We start from the raw sequence: 21667 nt of genomic DNA, 5'->3' as shown, positions 1-21667 counted from the left end.
CTCTTTCTTTCTTCCTTTCTTTCTTTCTTTCTTTCTTTCTTTCTTTCTTTCTTTCTTTCTTTCTTTCTTTCCTTCCTTCCTTCCTTCCTTCCTTCCTTCCTTCCTTCCTTCCTTCCTTCCTTCCTGTTTCGGGGGCGGGAAGAGTGTCCTCGAACCGCTTTTCGATGTTGACAATGGCAGTTATAATCAAAGCCACATCATTCACGTGCGCGTACACCGTCGTGTAGGGGTATGCACGCACATCATTCACGTGCACACTAACCATTCTCTCGTGTGTCTTGTCTATGCATGTTCTATACCCCACCCTCCCCGCCAACCCGCTAGGTATTTTGGGCGCCATCAGGATATGTTTGTCGGGTAGTTTTGATCTTTCTGTCCTGTGTCAGTTTGTATGTGTGTGTGTGTGTGGGGGGGGGATGGAGTAGAGGTCTTGTGCAAATGCCCAAGATCATTCATCTGCTATTTAGCCGGGCACACTGATATCCCCCTACTTCCTGCTGATAGCTTTCTGTCACTTGTCTTTGCTGTTAGTTGACCGATGTACAGAGCAGTGAATGGGATTGTTAAATGTGTGTAAATTTCAAGGCAAATGAGGGACTGAGTAAGCACATGCAAATTTCAGGTAGAAAAGTGAGTTGGATTTAAGCATACCGGTTTCTAAAATATGTGTCACAACAGAGCAGTAAGACATAAGGGAGAAATGGGCACAAATCAAGGCAGAGCAGTAAAATGGAGGTAGAAACTAAATAAAATTCCTAGTGGCAGATATTCATTCCTGCCTGTTTGTGAAGGACCAAAAAAAGTGCAAATGTATTTGGGATTCTTTCTGGTATCTTCCCAACTTCTATGAAAAACATACTAAAAATCCATTCTGAGGCATTGGGCCCTGAGTAGGAGTGAGGTAAAATGGTGGCAGTCCTTGCAAGGTTGCAAGGGGTGACAGATCTTAAAAGGACATCGGTATTAAGATTTTTGTAAAGCAAATATATTTCAGTTTTTATATTTTAGTTTATTTAACAGATAAGAGTGGTTTTTGATGAATTTGATTGATGGATTTACTTCTTAACTTTTTACTTAACACCTGTGCCATTTGTTGCATTCTATGGGCATGGCTAAAAACTGTATTTAACCTAACTCATAAATCCTGATGGGTACATATGAACATGTACTTTCTATTCCCCTGCTTCAGGAAAAGCTGCCTTGAGAGCGGGCTGCAGTGACTATCAAGATGGGTACTTAGCTCTTTCCCTGCCCTTCACTTCTGCACTTCAGATGTCCTCAGTTGAGCTTGTCTTGTCAACATGAGTTTGGAACTCATTTGGGATAATAGAAGCAACTGAGAAGCTGTTTGGAGCAGAGATGCAGCCCGTGGATGGGGAATGAGATGGGTACTACTTCCTCTATGTTACTTCTCTGCTCCAAATTAGCCATCTCTAAAGCAGCATAGAAGAGCTGTTGAGGGTTCAGTTATGTGGTATGTTTAATTAACGCTGCAGGGTCAAATTGTTAGTGATTGACATGTCTTCTTCACACAAATGGTAAGATACATTCATATTAAACAGGTGGCTAGTTGCAGAAGGGTGGAGGATACTGATGTAAGAAACTGAAAAGTCTAGCAGAGTTTCAGGAGAATACACAACTAGTTCTGAGGAGAGCCTACTCTTATTTTTTATCTGTCCTGTCTTTGCATACTAGAAGATCATTGAAACTATGTCATTTATAGAGAAAAACAGGGTTTCAGCCATACATTTTTTTTAAAAAACCTTGAAATGTGTTCATAGATTAAGCATTTGAACAGTTTTTGCATGTTTTTTGCATGTTTATGTATACTGGGATCCTTTACTGTTATTTTGATGTGTATGTTTCCACTTTGTTCCTTTTAACAGAAATATCTTCTCAGAAAAAATTTGATGAAATTAAGAAAGCTAACCAAGCTGCAGCTAAAAAACTTGTTGAAGATCAGTTTAATTCCTCATCTGAAGAAGAGGATGAAGATATTGAAGGAAAACATGGAAAAATATTGGCCAAAACATTTACAACTTATACTAATCAGACTGGTAAAGACATTTATATTTTCCTTCATCAGCTTTCACTATGTCTTAGATCAGTAGTTCTATTTTAAGAACAATAAATATACATACATAGATATAAAGTGCTCAGAAACATAACTATTTCAAAAGTTCTAAATATAGCAGTAAATATACAACTGTGGATACTCTTAAAATTGTAAAAGCAGAAAAAGAGCCATGGTAGAACAGAACAAGAGTCTGTTTAATCCAGTATCTTGTTTCCAACATTAGTCAACCCCATGTCTTGAAGCACACAAGTAGGAATTTTTTCATTGGGTTATTTATGTGAATGTGAAATAATTCGAGATATCATGATAGCTGAGATTAAGTCCTCTGCTCACCCACTGCTTGCCTGCCCAGGCTAAGTCATGCATGTTGAATGTGATCCATGTCCTTTGAAAGAGAAGCCCCATGGTACAATTTTAAGTAATTACTGCATGTGACATTTATCCATCTCTTTTTGTGGGTGCATCAAAAAATTATGGAGCTGATCTTGGAAAGACTGTACTAGGAGCCCTACTTATCTGACCTATGAAGAAAGAAAGCATGGCCAAGTACTCTGGTTTCTTTGATTTTAGATGCAGTCTTTCAGAGTGTAGGGGAGTACCATCTGTGGCAGCCTTCTCCAACATGGCGTCCAGCAGATGTGTTGGACTACAGTCTAAGTTGAGGAAAGCTTCTGGGGTGATCAGGACATCTGCTTGTTTGTGCAGTGTCAAGCCACTGCTTACAGATAAATATAAGTGATGATTGGGCAAGGATAAAATACTGGCAGCATATGCTTCAGGCAAATGTAAGTAAGCCCAGCTGTGTGGTGGCTTGTATTAGTTTGGAGCAGGGGTGGGCAACCGTGTTCAGTCCATGTGCACTCATGTTTTGAAAAGTGTCCATGGGTGCTCTCACAGGATGGACCTTCCTAATGTAATCTCCTCCTCTCTCCCACTGCTGTGGTACCCACTTCCTCCTTTCCATGCTCACTTCCCCTGCTGCTTCCACTTTCACACCTGCTTCTTTCCTGCACCTCTGCACTCACTTCCTGCTCCTCTCTGCTATGCATAGCTCCCCTGTTGCTGCTGCTACCATGCTCGCCTCTTTCTCCCCATCACACTCACTGCCTGCCACTACTGCCACACTCTCTTACTCCCACAATGCTTAGCTTTTCCCTCCCTTGATGTGCTCACTCTCTGTCATCATCATTGGAACCATCTTCACCTCCTTGCCTGCCACAAGCACTCTCCCTTCTGTCTTGCTGATGCCACTGTGCTCCGCTCCCTTTTCCTGCTCCCATGTTAACTAGCTCTCCCTCACCATAGCAGCCCTAACCCAGAAGCAGGAGGTTGACATATAAAGTATCCTCTTGTCTTGAAATAAAAACGTCTTGGAGGTTTATGGTAGAAACAGTTTGAGACTGGATATCTATCCAGACAACTATCTGGTTGTCTTCTGGCTGCAGCAGGCTCTGATTCCAACGTTACAGGGAAAGCATAGTGAACAAAGTGCAAAAAGTGACTAATAAGAGGGTCTTTCCTGTTGTGGTACACCAGTTGAGATCCCCAGAGAGGCTTGCCTGTGTCTGCGTTGTGCTCTTGTTGACACCATTATTTTCCCATTCATACCTCATTTTTTGTGAACTGCCCTGAGACTTTTGACTAATGGGTGGTGTAGCAATTAAATACTCTTGTCTTCTAAGGAAAGGCAGCAGAAGAAGGTAGCATTTGGCCCACTCACATATCTAAACCTTAGACTAAAACATTGTCAACTATTTTTTAAAAATAACGTGCAAAATAATTTTCTTTTTTTTTCCAGATGGAGATGCAAGTGAATTGGAACGCACAAGACAGTACATGAATGATGCTTTTCAATCTGGGGCAATGACATGCTTGATTTGTATTGCTTCTATTAAGAGAAACCAAGCTGTAAGTATCTTAACATTATGAGTATTATCTATTTTATTTTTCTATTTACCTGTTGAACTCCAAAGGGAGAGATAGCATATAAAAAGGCATATTTGTGATTCCACATTTGGAATCCCTTCAAAAAACTTGCACAGAAAGTGACACAAACCTCCTTTTGTTCAGGTATTCATGATCTTGCTGGACATGTGTTTTTACTGTAACAACCATTTGTCATCTGAACTGTGCATTCAAACCTCTTTTGTACCCTATTATAGTTGTTTGGGGGATCTTTAAAGTAGATCACATTTCCTCTGCCATGCTAGTTTCTGCTGCAGTTGACTTTATGAGCTCTAGTAATAAAGTTGATCCAGTTCTGACACATACATGCACAAGAAAGATCTTAATTTGGGCAATACATTCTCTAGAAGTGCTCAAGACAAAGGCTATTTTCAGCTGTCCATGCTTTCTTAGCTATAGGTTGCTGATGACATGGGAGTTTGGTCAATGTGTCTATTAAACTTGAGCATTGCTTCCCTCCTTCCTTCCCTCCCTCCCTCCCTCCCTCTGTCCGTCTTAGACTTAAGACGGATGTTTTAGACTTAATATGTATGTGTTTTAATCTGGCATTTGATGTTTGAATTGCTGTTGTGCTTGGGTGGTTTAGGGTATAATCCTGTGGCCTTCTGGTACTGTCTAAGTGTGGGCACAGATTTTGCAGGAGTCCTAGCTCTGAAGTCCTATGACCTTAGAACTGGGACAGTAATGACTGAGCCCTCACCTCAGTCCAAGTACATCCAGTGCAGAAAGAACTGCACTGGCTCCCTCCTGTGCAGTTGGACCGTGCAACTGGACTTAGAGAGGATGAAAAAGGGTGGGCTGTGGTGTGGGATGTGGAAGGGAAGATACTGTGTCTAACAACTTACACCAGTTCATATCCTCTCCCCAGCCTCTTTCCTTCTCTCTCCCTGGCAGTAAATCTAGATGGCTGTAAATGCCCATCTTGAGAAAATATATGGTATGTGGCACAATGGTGAGGATCACTACTGCCACATCTCACTGTGTGGTTGCACATAGGCATCTGAGTATGGAGACTTGAGTTCCTCTTAGGTGGAGGGCAGTGGATTGTCTCTTTATGGAATTGAGAGTTTTACATCTATTGTTAGCCTCAAGGTCTGATCCTGTGGCAAATAGTTGAAGATACAAATTTTAAATCAATGCAGTGTTGCTCTAGACCTGCAGATCAGTGGCTATTTCTACTGGAAAACAAAGCCTTTCTCTTCTTGTTCTTAGGTTGCTTTTAATGGGTGGATTTCATATGCCAGATCAACAGATTTACTTGGAAGAGAATCTGATGCATTTTTGCTTGTCTTCCAGGTCTGGAGTTGTTCTGGATGTTTCTGCATATTCCACATGCCATGCATTCAGAAGTGGGCTAAGGACAGCCTTTTCCTAATATCTTCTCCCTTGACAGATGATGATTTTGGAAAAAAGGATTATCCATGGCCATGGTAGGCTTTTAAGGTTTTATTTCAAAAGGTGCTTTCTACTATGGAATATTGAGCCATAGTTTTTAAAAGAAGGGTGGGTGTAACTATTAAGCTACAAAATGTGTGTTCTGATGTTGCCTTCAACACTAAGAAAATGGTGTTTCACAAATTCAGCCAGGACCTTTTTATTCACTTTGTCACGGTTAAGTTTTCAAAGGGCTTACTGCAGTACAGAGCAGTATCCTCAATTCTGAAAGTATCCTTTTAAGCACATTAGATCCCGAACCCAAGTATATATTCCCCCCACAAAATATCAAATGTCTTTGTTCTTTCCTTTACAAATCATTAAAATACAACTATATATGCCACACTAAATGTAAGAGGAGAAAGTGTGTGTGGTGGAGAAAAATCAAGCTGTTGCCTGGTCCTTTTATTTTGGGGCTGTTCCCAGCAATGTTTGTCTGCCAGTAGAATGGCATCTGTTAGTTCAAGGTATTGGACTTTTTCCTGCCCAAGGTCTGAGTGACATTTTGGAGATGCTCTCAGGTGAGCAGGGTGGGGACTGCCTTCCAGTTATGGGAGGCAGGGTGGAGGCAAAATGGTGTGGGACCCAAATCAGAGGGTGAGGACCAAAATTCCAAAAATACCAGAATAATTTAAAGCTCTTCCTGTTAGTAACTAAGTCTTTGCAGAAATGTTTCAGTGTTTTTGAATAGGCAAAAATCATGTAAAAGCCAATAACCCACCAACTAATTAGTGGTCGGGAGAAAGACCCATCTGGGGAACACTTAGGGTCAGATTGGGAACCCAGGAGGTTTGGCTTAAGTCTGTGGGCCTGCCGGGTCCTCCTGCAGTCCTGCAAACCTACTCAAGAGGGAACAATTTTGAGCAGGCCTGTGGGAGCACGTGTAGACATAGGGAACTGCAGGGAGTGGTGGAATCTGTTTGGGAGAGGGCAGGTGGGTAGTGGAAGGAGAAGTTCTATGGTGCAATGTTGAAATTTGCTTGTGCAGTCTTGTTTATCACTCCAGATTTTTGTTGTTTCTAAGCGAAGACTGTGTGCCTTTTAAAGAAGACATGAATTGGGTTGGGGAGGCCTTCTAAATCCATCTGTGTTTTCTGTGCAGTGGAGACTTTTTATACAACCTGGAAATAAGCCACTAGGAAGAGTTCTCTGATCAGACTAGTCTTGCATTTTTAAAAAAGATCTTTTATCACCTTTGTCACTTCTCTTTATCTACTATCTGTGGAAGCCAACGTGTCCTCAGCAAGCTAAAGCAACTTCTTTCACATATTCAACTTTGCATTCATCTTATGAGCATTTACAGCAAAGTCTTATATACAGTTAAGCACTACTTTGGCATAACACTTATGGCATGTGCATTAAAAATCAGCATTTAGCATCCAAGCTGGCTATTATTTGTGATTGCATCACCATTGGATTAAAGTGTGATTGCAATAACACCTTATTCTTGAGTTGACATTTACTGAACTCTCCATGAATTCCCCCAAATGCTCTTCTTTCAGTCCAAAATGCAGGTTTGAGTACAAGCGGGCTGAGACTCCAACACGCTACTATTGCTACTGTGGAAAGGTGGAGGATCCACCATTGGACCCTTGGCTGGTTCCTCATTCTTGTGGCCAGGTGTGTGAGAGAGAGTTCAAGCCTCCTTGTGGGCACAGGTGCCTACTTCTTTGCCACCCAGGTATGTAATGGTAATGTCATTATTAATGAGTTCAGCTATCATGAAAGCCAAACTGATGAAAAGCATGGGGTGGCATGGATGTAAACATAGCTACATGCAGACAGAATTTTTGTAGCAGATAATATTACTGAAACCTATCAGTGTCAAAGCTTTGGAGTACCGGCTTTATGGACTCCCTGATCTATTCTATTGATTACATTGGAATAGCTGGGCAACTCAAGGCAGCAACTGTTGGGATGTCAGTTTCTAAATACGGTTTTGTTTTGGTCTTCCGAGGTCCTTGTCCACCTTGTCCAAAGATGATCACAATAACCTGTTACTGTAGGAAGGCCAAGCCTGTGCCACGGAGATGCAGCACAAAAGAATGGTCCTGTCAGCTTCCCTGTGGACGGAAACTTCCATGTGGACAACACAACTGTGAGAAACCTTGTCATCCAGGTAGATGTAGCAGTCCCAATGTTATTTTAAAAAATCAATTTTCTGTTACATTTGTCTGCAAGATCAACTTTCTCTAACCTATCTGTACATCCCTTCTCCTGAAAGGAGAATATTTTAAGTGATTTGTTTCCATGCAAACGTCTAATCATCTGCTGCACCTTGCTTTTAGGAGACTGTCAGCCCTGCCCAAGAGTCAGTAAGCAAAGTTGTGTCTGTGGTAGACAAGTCACAGAAAGACTTTGTGCGAGTCCTTTGTGGCACTGTGATCAGGTATATTTTCTTTAAAGATTGCCATGTTAAGTTGTTACCAAATATATGAAGCTTTGCTTTAGAGGGAAGGTAATGAACCTTTAACTCCTTCCTCTGACCTTGCTAAGAAATCTTGTGTGTCAACATGATGAGCAAGGAATTTAAGATGTGACTTGAGAGGAAAAGAAATTGGTTCAGCAGCTACATGGGAACTTCTGCTGCCTTCCCGCTGACTCATAAGCCTACTGAATTATTGCCTCCAGATAAGAGCCATTTGTTTGTCTGTGCTAGCCTTTTTCCAGGTCACTGCTACCAGTGTATTGCTGTGGCTTGGTGCAAAGCTTTTGGTCATACAAGCATCAATGTCATGTAATGTGGCTTTCCCAGTCTGGAGCTGGGTGCTTGAATGGGGTGGGAGGTGGTATGTTAGGCTGTGGTAGGAGAGGAACATGGACTAAAATCAGAGTGACTGTCTTCTGTGAGTAGAAGTTCCTTACACAAGAGCAAGAATTCATCTAAGCTATAGCCTCTAAAGCAGGGCTGGGCAACTGATGGCCTGCCTGACTTATTGTGTCCCCCCTCATTGGTGGTGCTGGCAAGGGTTGATGGGCGTTTTAGGTCAGCAGCACAAGGAGTTGTTTGTCAGCTGCCCCCTAGCATCAATGGCCACTCTTATGCAAGTAGTTGTGGATAAAACCATTTTTATAAGATACTAGAAGAACTACTTGATGAGCAGGCATATAGAGTGCTTCAAAACTGTTGCATTTTATCATTGTAAGCCTGTCAGCCACTTTGAGGACCTAGTGCTTGCTTAGTGTTATACGATAGATCATCATAAAATGGGAACACAGACATCTTAACTCTGTTTTCACCTTCCTTGTGGCATGGCCTTTTTTTGCAAATGAGGTAGAATAAGGAAACATAGAAACAGAGCAAGTCAGAAGGGGTCTCCCAGGCCATCTAGTCTGACCTCTGGCACCATTTCACTGTGTTCACTGTTTTTGCCTGCTTAAGCCCTGATTTTCTACACATAGCTCTTCAAGGCATAGAAGCTCTGTCCTAATTTGTATCTGGTCATCTTGCCCCAGCTCATGGCTACTGATGGACTGTCTGACACTTTCTGACAGATCTCCTATAACTTGTGTGTGCATGCAAAGTGCATTTATGTGGTTTATCTCTTTCCAATCTGCACATCTCAGTTGCTATAATAACAGGAACCTTTGCTGGTGGTAAAAAGTTTAGTTGTTCTCCACTTAAAATCTGAAGTAGTAGAAAGTGTAATCTAAGGCAAGGTAGGCAGAAGGTAGATCTGGAGATGTTTTGAACTTCAGCTCCCAGAAGCAACAGTTTGCATGGCCAAAGGTCAGGAAAGCCTGCAGCTGATCCATTCTATTTGGAGCTCTGCTTGCTGGCCACCCTGATCTAAAGAATTGAAGAATCAATATTCTAAATATATTGTTCCTTGCCAAACAAGTCCAATGTAACTTTTAACAAAGTTATTTCATAAGGTTTTAAATTACTCCTTGTTAACCTGCTGCTTATATGCAACATGGTTCTGAGAGAGTTTGCCTTTTTCCTTCCTGCTTTCAGTTGAATTTGTGTGCTTTGTTAATTTGTGGAGTTCCTCACTTGCAACTGCCATTTGTGTTTTCCCACCAGGTTTGTGGCAAAACATTGCCTTGTGGTTATCATGCCTGTGAACAGATATGTCATGGTGGCCCCTGTGGGGAATGTCCGCGATCTGGAAAAAGGTCTTGTCCATGTGGAAAATCAAGTAATGTTTGTTTCTTCTTTGCTTATCTTATTTGGCAAGCATCCAATTGGTCAACATGATTGGTGCATCTAAATCTGAAAAGATCCAAGTTGTATTCAGAAATAAGCGAATTCCAGGGAGAAAAATACAATAGTTTATTAAAAGCTTATGCTGGCATTGTCCTATTGAAGCATTGCTGCAAGTGATGCTAGGCACAAACCCCACTTAGCTTAATTCAGTTAGATCACGGATATAAAAATGAAATATTCCAACTTGATTTCATGTCTTATTTTCCTTAAAAAAGTTTGCATCAAAAAGTCAATGGCAACCATTTTATTCTGCCTTCTCCTTAGAATTTTCTTTACCATGTACGGAGGACGTGCCTCCCTGTGGAGACAGCTGTGACAAGGTTCTTGAATGTGGGATCCACAGATGTTCACAGCGCTGCCATCGAGGCCCCTGCGAAATCTGTAGACAGGTTAGCCTTTCTCTTCCAATTGTCATGTGCATCTGAGGCATTGATGGACCTGAACCCTCCCTCCCTCCCTCCCTCCCTTCCTTTTTTGTGGTGGTGGTACGAGGGGCTGTTCATTCTCTATTGCATCTTATGTAACAAGTAAACTTCACAAGACCTGGGATTTCTGTTCTTCTAAGCTAGTACTACTACAAATTGTAGATCTGAATTTGAATGTACAGTGAAACAATTTTGAAAAATCCCTACACATGGAATCATAGCATGGTAAGGGAGAGTTCTAGGCTAGCTTTTCCTCTAAAAGGCTTGATACCTACTGGGGGTGCCAAAAATGGTATACACACTAGTAGTTCATTGTAATCAGAATTGTCTGGATGCTAATAGTAACCACTTTGAGCCCCTCTTGTAATTGCAGAAGTCAAACATGACTTGTATTCATCTTTTGTTATTGGTATATATTAAAATTTTAGTACAGTTTTTTCCTTTCTTAAAATGTGTATACATTTTTGGCATCCTCTCTATTTGCAGTGATTTTATCTATGGTGGAACATTCAGTTATGTTGCTATGTTTTCTGTCTAACTACTCTGCCAACTACTCTAATGGATCTAACACATTTGCAAGCAATTCTGCATTCAGTACTAAGAGAGTCATTTCACAATGTGATTCTGGCTCTGTTCAGCTAGAGCAGTGATTCCCAAAGTGGGTGGTAACATCCCTCTGGGGGTGGTGAAAAGATCTGGGGGTAGGGGTGGTGATTTGTTGCTTTAAATTTGCAGGAGAGCAGTAGACCTAATGCAAAGAAAGAGGCATGGAGGCTCTAGGTTTGTTGCCCAAGAGGAAAGGAGGCAGCACCCTGACAAGGTTTGGGGACCACTGAGCTTGAGGATAAGCTGCTGTCAGTCCAGTAGAGCTGACCCAGTAACTATTACCTTTACTGAAATATACAGGAATGAAGTATGTAAAACTTTGATTGAAAGTCTGGGTAGGAGGAATATCTTGTAAGGCAGCTGGATGAGCATCAGAGACAAGATCAGAGTTTTTTTTTTCTTCTTCCAGAAATTTATTGAGAAAGTATAACAGAATTACAACTTATCAGTTGATTGTGAAGGGTGCTGCAATAGTGAGAATATGTAGTGGTTTGTTTCTAGGGAGAGGTAGGGTAATTGAAAAGCTGCTGAAAGAGAGAAAAAGAGGGTAAGAGGGTATATCTTTCCTCCCTTATGTGCTGTCCAAAACAGGAAGGGGAAGCAGGGGTTCTCACTGTCAAGGCCTGGAGGAATGTTGTCCTTAGGGTCGCAATGGGTCGGACACGACTTTGCGACTAACAACAACAACTCATGAGTGGGGAGACACAATATAGGCAGAATAATGTTGCTTGGAAACATTTCTGTGGGGGAAGTGTCTCCATCTCTCTTATCACTGGCTGCAGTGCGGTAGTCCTGCAGTTGAGAGGTAGAGAACCTGTGATCAGGGATGATAGGCGTTGTAGAGTCCATAAATTGTTTTCTTTCAGGGCCTTCATCAGTATATCAGGAAACAGGTTAATTGTCACTATCTGTTATCAGATTCACTAAAGGTGCTACTTTTTCTCTTACGAGCCTGTAGTTTGATAAGTCATCTTATCAATTAAATATCCGGTTTTAAAATGATTAATTTATGTCTGTTAGCTTTAGTCTTCTTTATATCTTCACAGGAAGTTGAAAAACAATGCCGCTGTGGAAAGCATACAAAGCAAATGCCTTGCCATAAGCCATACCTTTGTGAAACCAAGTGTGCAAAAATTCGTGACTGTCAAAAACACCAGTGCAAGAGGAAGGCAAGTATTAAAGTTGCATCGATCCTGTATTTTTTGCTAGAGTCACCAGCAAACATTTTCAACATTTAAAATGTTTTTGTTTCTAAGCGGTGGCCCATGCGTTAAATATGTGGAGGCATTTGAGGGGGTGGCAACAATTTTCAATGTATAACGTAGGCTGTATTGCTGCCTTTTTTTGGTAGGACTCCTTTGTTCTTCTGTACTACATTTAGTGAGCTCATTGGGTCACCGCTAGTGCTTACATTTGCAAGACCTTTTTTTCTTGCAGTGGCTTTTTTCTCTTTTCCCATAGAATAGATGGTTTCTGTTTTCTGCCTCCTGGAGCATGTGGTCTTGGGAAAGGGTAGAAAGAGGAAGGCCTGAGAAGAATCAGTTCCAGCCAAAAAAAGTAGAGAATCTCACTGCTGAGAGGATGATTGACTGGCTAACCCCTTTCATAAACGAAGATCCCTTGTATCATTACTTTCCCTGGCCACTAACTGAGATGACTTCGAGAAGATATTAGATAACTTCATGGAGGGGAAGGCTTACAGTGACTTACTAATCCTCATGACTATCCCTTCCCATATCAGAGGCACTAGCCCATGTGCAACTGTTGCTGAGGTATATGGGTGAAAGAGTGCTTCTGCACTCACACCCTGCTCACAAATTTTCAGCGGGCCACTGGCTGGCCAATGTATGAACAAAACAGTGGAGTAAATGGACCTTGGTCTGATCCAGTATAGCTCTTTTCATGCTCTTAAATAATTTCCACTGTGTTTTGTGGGCTCACTGCCAGGTTGTATCTGGCAGCCTTCACCAGCAATTGATACACTTCAAAACATTTATGATTTACACAGTGCTGTTCGGGAAACTGTCCACCTTGTGACCAAACCTGTGGACGAACTTTAGGATGTCGAAATCACAAGTGTCCTTCTGTCTGCCACAGAGGTAGGACTGCACAGGAAATGTTATTTGTGATTTTTCAACTTAAATTGCTTTTCAAAAACTTTATTCAGTTTCATATTTGTTGTGTTATGGAAAATAGAGTTCACAATTTCTTACTATGATGCAGATTTCTTATACAGTGTCTAGGATTTTCTGGTAAGGGGATTTCCAAGATCGACAGGAGACAACAAAGTAAGGTAAAGCATAGGAAACACTGGAAACCCACTTGCTTGAAGATTTAAGGCTCAGTATCTGAAGTTCATACGCTTTTAAGGAATTTTTCCAGGTTGTTAATGGTTCTTTTGAAAGGTACATTGTAGAGCAAATATAATATGGTATTTGGCACATGTCATGTTGAAGGAAATTATATCAGTGCAGTTTTTTGCATGATCTGTTGGTATATTTTTGAAATACTTGGATTGAGGTTGAATATGTTGCTCCTCTCTGGCTAAATGCCATGATAAATTTTATCTTGCTTTATTTCTCCCAGCCCCACTTTATCATTTGTGAAAAGTGTATTCTTATTTGTTCAATGATGCCGGAGGTGTACAAACATTGAGGCTTTGGACAAATAAGGAAACCATCTTACCTGCTGTCTCTGATTTTTAAATGGCTTTTTGTATATGATATTCTCTTCTGAATGTTTGAAAGTTAAGTGAGATGAGATCTATTTTATTGTTTATGTAAATTCATGAATATAAACAACACTTTGGTGCTGTAATTTGGTCAGTGTGAAGTCTTTGTATTCATAATGCTGTTGTGAGTTTTAATTATTCTAATCAGAAAACTTCTTCCTTCAGTCTCATATAACTTGCACAACAGAAACATTGTACTTGACATGTTGATTCTTTTATTGAATATGATGGCAGCACTTATAATTTTGGTAATTGCAAAGTAGTTCTACTAGTGCATATAGCTCAAAAAATAAATGATGTTAACTACCCTTTCCAAAACTGGTTATCCACAATGTTTATGTTAATTTTAGGTAGCTGCTATCCATGTCCTGAGACTGTGGACGTGAAGTGTAATTGTGGCAAAACTCTTCTTAAAGTACCCTGTGGCAGAGAACGTACCACCAAACCCCCCAGGTGCAAAGAACTGTGCAGGTGAGCATCTGAGTTGTATCTTTAGAAACATACAAAAGCTGGGATCCAAAGCATAACTTAAGGTATGCAGAAGGATGTATGTATATGCCAAAGAATGTTTGACTCTCCATTTTGAACATGAAGTCTTTATTCAATACCACAGAAATGCTTGTAAAAGCCTCTTTGGTTTCAAAAGCATCTTTATTTTTTGAGGCAATTAATGTTACTCCAGGCACTAAGATTCCTAGAATACATAGAAATGTTTGTACTGTTCTTTGGATTCCTGCCAAGGTTCTTATGTTCATGTATCATTTTATATGTATTTTTAAACACGTCTGTACTGGCAGGAAGATAACACAGGGTCAGGGCTGTCTATATTCTATACCAAAAAGACTCAAAATGCAGAATTCAAATCAGCAAATTCAGTTTATTTTAAGGAGGGGTGTTTAGATTGGATATAAGGGCCAGCAGCATGGAGGGAAATCATGAGCTGTGCAAGGGACCAGATTCTTTCCTTGGATAATTAAAAGATCTGCCCAGCTCCAATATAATTGTGGCACTTTCACAGGTCAGTGGCTGCACCAGTATGAATAGTATGTGCTACTGCAGCTTAGAATCCTTGAATGCTACTTCAAAATGCAGTACGGTTTGTTTACTGGGGACCTCTGGTTAAATCTGTGTTTTGCATGAGGACATGAATGACTGTGTTCTGTTGCTGCTTACTCTTAACCTTCATTGTGCCAGATCCCCAGTTCTCTGCCTCAACCTGCTCTAGGCTGGACTGAGGAAGACAAAATGAATTGGTCAGGAGGAAAAGGAAAGGGGTCTGGAAAGACTGTGTTCAGAGCGCTCCAAGTTAATATGTGCCAAAGCAGAATTGTTGTGAATAAGAAACTGCTGGGTTGGTCTTTGTGTGCTGCAAAGTGGCAGGAACAGGAAAATGTCTACATTCTATAGCATTTGCTCAGAGAGACACCATAAATTACATAGTTTGCTATTGGGATAATGTAATTTTATTTTTAGGCAAATTACCTGTTTTTCTTTTGCATTTCTTCAATATTTATAGCTTGTACTTGCCATCTTCAGGCATGGGGAGTATTTATTTCACTGTTTACATTGAGACATTTCTAAGTGATATAAGGAAATTTGGTATCAGCTCTTAATTATGTTATTAATGTACACAGAAGACAATACTTCTTTGAGGATGCTTGTTGGAACAAAAATACATTTTCAGTAGGCACTGAAAACTCAGAAGGGTTGGTGTCTGACAAATTTTTGGTGTACTGCTTTGCAACCTTTGGGCCACACACAGACATCTATTTTTAATGTAGTCATTGAAATCTGTTCACCACACATTTCAAGTCCATCTACTAACTTAATCTCCCTATTTTTCAAGGAAATCTGAAGCTTTCTTAAAATAATTCAAACTGTTCTGGTTGTAGAAACATGTCTTAGAGAAAAGAATACTTTTGGTGGGGAAGAAGGAAGCTAACATATACAGATTTAATTTTTCTACTGAAAGAGACTTTTTGAACTGTACCTTATTAATGAAAAGTTAACTTTTATTCTAGAGTGGAAAATGAAGAATGTTAGGTTTGAAACTGTGGTCCAAAATTCCAACAAGTTGCTGTCCATGCTTGTAACACGCACCATTATTCCCATTAAAATCTGTGTATCTTGCACCAAATCTTTTAAAAAGATAAGCATATATACTGATAACTAATCTATGTGACAAAAAAATGAAAGATTTAAATGTATGGCAAATGTTTTTATGTAAATAGATAAATATTTGGCTGCCCTTTCTCTTGACTGTAAGATGAACTAAATCCAACAAGATGCCTCTGCAACTACTATGGTTACAGCTTCTTAAGAGTGGGGTTTCCCCCTAGACATTATATCTATGAGATTGGCATGGCACCTAAGGTTTCCCACAGGCAAAGATAAAATAGATAATAGCATTTTTGCTTGCCATCAGAAAGCCATCAACAAGGGATCTAGATGAGTGAAATACAGACACTAGAAGTTTCCTTTTCAAGTTTCAATCAAGTGTACTTCAGATGTTAACAAAGAGAGAAGAACCTTTTTAGGCAGTCTTTCTTAGGGCAGACTCCTGTGGGTGAAAATGTCCCTTTGAGTAACCTTATCCCAAGTCATTTTGGGCATCCTATGTCATAACTTGGGATGTATGAATCCATCTTGTGTGTAGGAATCCATCAGATTCTTGGGCTCTGGTCCACTTTGATGCAGACAGGAATCTTGAGTTCCCAGCGAGTCTGCTTAGTATATGTATGGTGGTATCCAGGAATCAAGTCCCACTCTCTGGCCAAACAGTGTTTTCCCCTTTTGCACCATGTGCAGCAGCCTTTCCTACATGATGTAGGAAAAGTTTGTGCAGCACTTGCCAGGAATGGAACCCTGTATGAATGGCACAAAAGCAGCATCACTTTTCTGTACCACATGCAGCAGTCTTTGTTTGTGCTGCTGCACATAATGCAGAAGAAGGAAGCTGGGTGCACAGCCTTAGTTCGTATAACAGGCCCAAACCCCATACAGCCAGGCCTGAGTCAGTAGCTCTTTAAATTGCTTGCTTTGGTTGGCACTAAAATCTAGTTGCTTACAATACTACAATGGAGCTTCAGTCAGTGTTCCCCTGACAGTCTGCTTTCATGAAACAAAGGAGTTTCCTTTTGTGATATTAAGATGGTACAAGGAGCACAAACACTGCACAACTGAGCCTTGATCATTCCTGATCAGTTATTGCTTCTGAAGTCAAATGGCAGTAATAAGCCTATGCTTTGATGTCAGACAGAGATGGAACCTTGGCCATTCAGGCAGGAAGAGTCCTTATTTGCTCACTGTACCTTGTTATTTCTTAGCACCTGTGTAATTATATAGAATGCTGTATGTGTGTGTTATCTATAAAAAGTAGCTGCTTCCTTTGTTCTCTGGTTCACACTACTTTTGAGGGGGATTCTGCTGTTTCTATCTGTACCCAGCTGATTGGAATCCTGCCTTGCAAAAGTCCGCACTATGTAGCGTAAGAGACTTGCTGCTATATGTACGGGAAGTCTAGCTAGCATTTGGGTATGTCAGCAATAATAAATAATCACTTTCTTGCTAAACCTGGAAATGGCATATCATTCTCTGGAAATTAAAAAAAAAAAAACCCTACTGCCCACGGCTGGGGCAACACAATTCTGCAAGTGTCTGAGGACTTCCTCTCCATTTATGGATAATTAAGTATTATTGATATATTGATATTTTTGTTTGTTTTGTCATATGCTGTTAACCGTTTGGGCATAATGTATATAGAAAAGCAGAGTCTGGTGACTGACTATAAACTGACCATCGTAGTAATTCTTGACTGCTTTTGTTCTAGGCAGCCACCTACCTGCCATCATCCTTGTCGAGAGAAACACAGTTGCCACTTTGGCCCTTGTCCTCCATGCCGTCAGCCCTGCAAGAAAATCTTAGAGAACTGTGGTCACTTTTGCCCTGCTTCCTGCCATGATGAGGCACTTGTGAAACAAGCTGGCTTGGTGAGAGAAAAATCAATAATATGTTAAAAGCACACTGCTTATTTGGAAAAGCTAGAAGATTTGCCTTCCTGCTAGTCTTAGCCTAGACAGTTCTGCAGTTAAAAGTACCCATGTAGTGTTATATTTACATGTGTTGTCTAATTGTGAAATAAAAAAGGTCTTTTTGTTGCCCTATTTAAGGCTGGTACTTTTAATTCACCATGTAATTCAATAGTTGTAGACTGAGAACTCACCTTTTAATCCCAGTCTCACCATAGAACCAGTTTTAGGGTTTTTTTCTGTACAATTTCATGCTTGTCCTTCCATTTAAAAAAGAGAGTGAAGTGGAAACTGCCATCAATGTGGTGCACCCTAGGTTTGGGAAGTGCTTAGTTGTGGGGTCAAGACTAACCAAATGATACTGTGACAAACAGATTTAGTTCTTAACATTTCTGCGGAAAATTTCTTCCTCCTTTTGCCCATCTCCTCCCTTTATCCTCTCCCTATCTCACCTCCAATTTTGGCACTATGTTCCAGTAAAGGTTTTTAAATTTCAGAAAGTATGACTTATTTACTGAATCATTTAAGGCTTCAATCAACCTGCTGGAGTTTTTATGCTCACATTAGAAAGACGCTCATGATAAACTGGTCAGAAATGTTTGGATCGAAAGCTTGTTGTCTCTTTAAACCATTACCTTGAGAAAAAATGTAATGATATTCAGTAGAAGTACTTACTTTAGAGCCACTCCTATGATTTAGAGTAGATTGATAATATGCCATTATTTCATTAATCTTCACAACAGCCGTATGGAGTCATCTGTATTTGATGGAAGAGAAATTGAAAATCAACAATAGGGCTTTACTTAAGGCCATTGAACAAACATATGACCTGGTCTGTACATCACAACAATTCATCATGGATAGCTAGCCATGGCATGTTGCCATGTTGGACAAGCCTAGAACTCACCCTAATCTGTGGCGTATTTTTCAGGAACAAGTCACCTTGATGACCCATGGCTTATTCTAAGGGTTGTTTGATCCACTATAGGTTGATAGGTAATCCAAACACGAAAGAACAATGTCATTATGGACTAGAGGGATCAGCTAATGAGCCATTCAGCAAGATCAGCAAAACCCCCTGAAGCTTGCCACCCCAGTTACATTGACAGCCCCTTCACCAATGCCCAAGTGACACTTGGGAGTAACCATCACTGGTTAGATCTTGTATTTTATTTTTTGTGGTCCCAGAATGTTACACAAATGTTATTTTGCTTTTGGTTATTTCTTAATTATTTTTAGTTATCTTTGCAAATGCACTCTTATGGCTATCTGATTTGTGTAGTCTTGGATGGTAAATTTTCTTGTATGTTTCAGCTGTCAAAGAAAGTGACAAAGTGGAGAGGGTACCATATGTGGAAACTGACAAGGCTACTGCATATAAGTTAATTTGCACAGTTGCCAGAAATCTGTTGCTGAGCTGCCAATCAAAAGCACTGAAAGGCAAAAACAAAAGTCAAAAGCAGGAGCAGCAAAAGCAGGAGGGACACAATATCTCATGCTTGACAATGTGATTCTGTTGTTTTAAAGTATTGAACTGAAACTTTTCAGTGCCTTCCACTTTTTTTAACTCTGGCCCAAGCCTCTAGTTATTTCAGAAAAGGGGGGTACTGGCTCCCTATTCCAGTTTCTGCTGGATTTTGTTTTTTTGAGCACTTAGTATTACCCCTTCAATGTGCTGCTTGGGCAATTTGTGGGTGCTGTCGCTGGTTGTGATCTTTGAGATGATGAAATGCAGCTTCTGGGAAAAAAATGTTTCCTTGGAGCACCAATGAGGTTGGTTTCCCAGATTCAGACAACACAACCACCAGTAATGGGTCTAACAATTCCTCGAACGATCCATAGACTGTTAGAGTGACTTATTGTTAACAAAGAGCCTCATTCAGCCCCCACAGTTGATCTGGGTTAATATGGCACAAAAACCCTTTGTATCTTGTCTTCCATAATGGACTGTTAGCTTGTGCAAATCGAATCATTACAATAGCTAATGGCAGAGTGGCTTAGCATGTCATGTGAATCCACCCTGTATCTCACTGCTGAAACTCAAAATACTCCCTGGTGAATTACTGTGGGCCAGTTCACATGAACAAATAAATAACAGTGATTTGGATGACCTGCCAGCAGAGGTAATTAGCTATGGGGGTTGTCCTCATCAGAACCCAATATTAGTCTTTTATTTTGTTGTTATTTTATTTCTATACCACCCAATAGCTGAAACCCCCTGGACAGTGAACAACAGTTAATAAACACAATAAAATACCAATATAAAAATAAAACAGTAAAAACTTCAAAAATTCCATCCAAAATTTAAAACATATTAACTTACCCCACCCCAAATAACCTAAAAACAGTATATATCAGCTAAAAACAGCAAACAGTTGTCAATATCCCTACCCCATGGGTTATTTTTAGCTCTGGAGACTCCATTTACATTTTTTAAATTACATGTAATCTGAGAGCCATTAATCGTTCTGAAACAGATGTCAATGTAGCAATCAATTGATTAGTGAAGATTGAACAATATGGTTCATTTTTCCATTCTTGCTTAAAATCCCATGTATTGTTTATTTGCTCATAATATTTATAAACCTGAATCGGGTTGATACAGCTGCTCAGTACTTCCAATAACAGAGAGGCCTTGTAAAAGTATCAGGGTCAGACCAAGATTCAAATGTTTCAACTGCACATATTGCCATTCAGATGTAACTGATAGATCAAATTTGACGCACAAAATAAAAATGACAGAAACTTATTGGGACCCACTAACTGATCCAAAGAGAAAATCAGTGCATCTGTCCAGGTCTGCCAAGTGAAAGTTTTCTTGCCAATTCTTATATCTGGGCTTCTCCACAAAGTTTATGTGGTGTGTTCAAATGGATTAAAATGGAATTGATGTGATAGTGTGCTTCACACCTCCCTCACCATAATAAATGCTATCTGCAAAGCAGTCTATTTGGAGAGAGGATCCAAATATGAAGATTCCAAAACTGACTGGGGCGAATGTCTAATCTAAAATTTAATCCTAGTGAACAAATAGGCTTGTTAATATAAGACAAGATCAGGAAAGCCAAACCCACCCTCTTTCATTGGAAGTTGCATCCTTTTCAAAGATACTTGTAGTGGAGTTGAATGCCATAAAATGTATGCTATTATATTACCAATAAGAACTGTTGATTAGTCACCACAGTTTACTTTGGAACTTAATTATTGTGCATTGAGATTCTCATTCAGTATGTTGGTGAGGGCAGTAGAAGTAACTGGACATTTGAGGCATTATTCATTGACTTCAATATTATTCACAGTGGTTGCTGTGTATCAGTTTGCTCTAAAGACACACATTTTCTTCCTAGCATCAGCCAGCAGGCCCCTGGGAACAGTCAACTGAGCCTGCTTTTATTCAGACAGCATTACCTTGTCCTCCATGTCAAGTCCCTGTTCCAACGTGAGTACAAAACTATGCATTATAATGTGTGTTACCGGAATGGCACCTTTTAGAGTCACTATTTTTAGCATATTAGGAAATATATTACAGTAATGTCTTTGGGTTTTGATTACAAGATGAGCTATTTCCAAAAACAACATCGGGTCCTTTACAGAGGCTAAGCAGTCTGTAGTCAAAAGTATGTAGCCTAGTGCATGCACAGATTCCTGTTTGGCCTCTTTTACTTGGCTTTTGTTGACAGTGGGCCTGTTCCATTGGAAGGTTCCCTCTGGGAAGAGCATGACATGCTCTATTGCATCTTTAGTAGAGCTCTCAGCCATTCAGAGGCACTTGTGCACAAGAACTTCCCTACTTGGAGTGCCTGAATTGTGTATGCAGCAGAGCATTGTTGAACTGCAGCCAGAATCTGCATTTCAGGTTTGTTGACATGCATCCACTACCAGTTTAAACTCAGCAAGAATATCTTTCTGTTCAGTTCTTCTGTCTGTATTGGCTTACTTACAGATCTTTAAATCATCTTTGTGTACACGAGCAACATTATCTAAAATTTTCCATGTCCTGCATCCAGCTTCTCGATTATGAAAACGCTATCTATGATGCTTAAACAAGCCTTTAGGGAGGACTCAGAGTGAAACATTAAAGTACAGTTTTTATTTTATAGATGGACTCAACTGCTACTGTTAGTAAGATTTTTTTAGATGATCTGTTTATAGCACAACAAATACACAGTTGTTACTCATTAGTTGTGGGAG

General features: G+C 40.1%; 1 protein-coding gene across 4 annotated transcripts in view; it reads left to right on the top strand.

Moving 5' to 3' along the window:
* The window catches only part of NFXL1 (nuclear transcription factor, X-box binding like 1), a 68078-nt gene that overhangs the window by 569 nt on the left and 45842 nt on the right, over positions 1–21667 (top strand). The window contains exons 2-15 of one of the 4 annotated variants that reach the window (XM_044417819.1): positions 1190–1232; positions 1887–2057; positions 3876–3985; positions 5339–5472; positions 6979–7157; positions 7434–7595; positions 7765–7865; positions 9504–9618; positions 9951–10075; positions 11764–11886; positions 12726–12816; positions 13799–13919; positions 17278–17437; positions 20824–20915. In XM_044417819.1, the coding sequence (XP_044273754.1) occupies positions 1229–1232; positions 1887–2057; positions 3876–3985; positions 5339–5472; positions 6979–7157; positions 7434–7595; positions 7765–7865; positions 9504–9618; positions 9951–10075; positions 11764–11886; positions 12726–12816; positions 13799–13919; positions 17278–17437; positions 20824–20915 (1688 nt within the window). In that variant the 5' untranslated portion in view covers positions 1190–1228. Of the gene's footprint in view, positions 1–1189; positions 1233–1328; positions 1389–1886; positions 2058–2366; positions 2863–3875; positions 3986–5338; positions 5473–6978; positions 7158–7433; positions 7596–7764; positions 7866–9503; positions 9619–9950; positions 10076–11763; positions 11887–12725; positions 12817–13798; positions 13920–17277; positions 17438–20823; positions 20916–21667 lie in introns of those variants that run through there. The other 3 variants (XM_044417818.1, XM_044417816.1, XM_044417820.1) reach the window with 3 other exon arrangements.

Source organism: Varanus komodoensis, unplaced genomic scaffold, assembly GCF_004798865.1.
Source record: "Varanus komodoensis strain SLA01 unplaced genomic scaffold, ASM479886v1 scaffold9, whole genome shotgun sequence".
Lineage (NCBI taxonomy): Eukaryota > Metazoa > Chordata > Lepidosauria > Squamata > Varanidae > Varanus > Varanus komodoensis.
The sequence above is the reverse complement of the archived record's forward strand: the minus strand, read 5'-3'. Positions and strand labels throughout refer to the sequence as shown.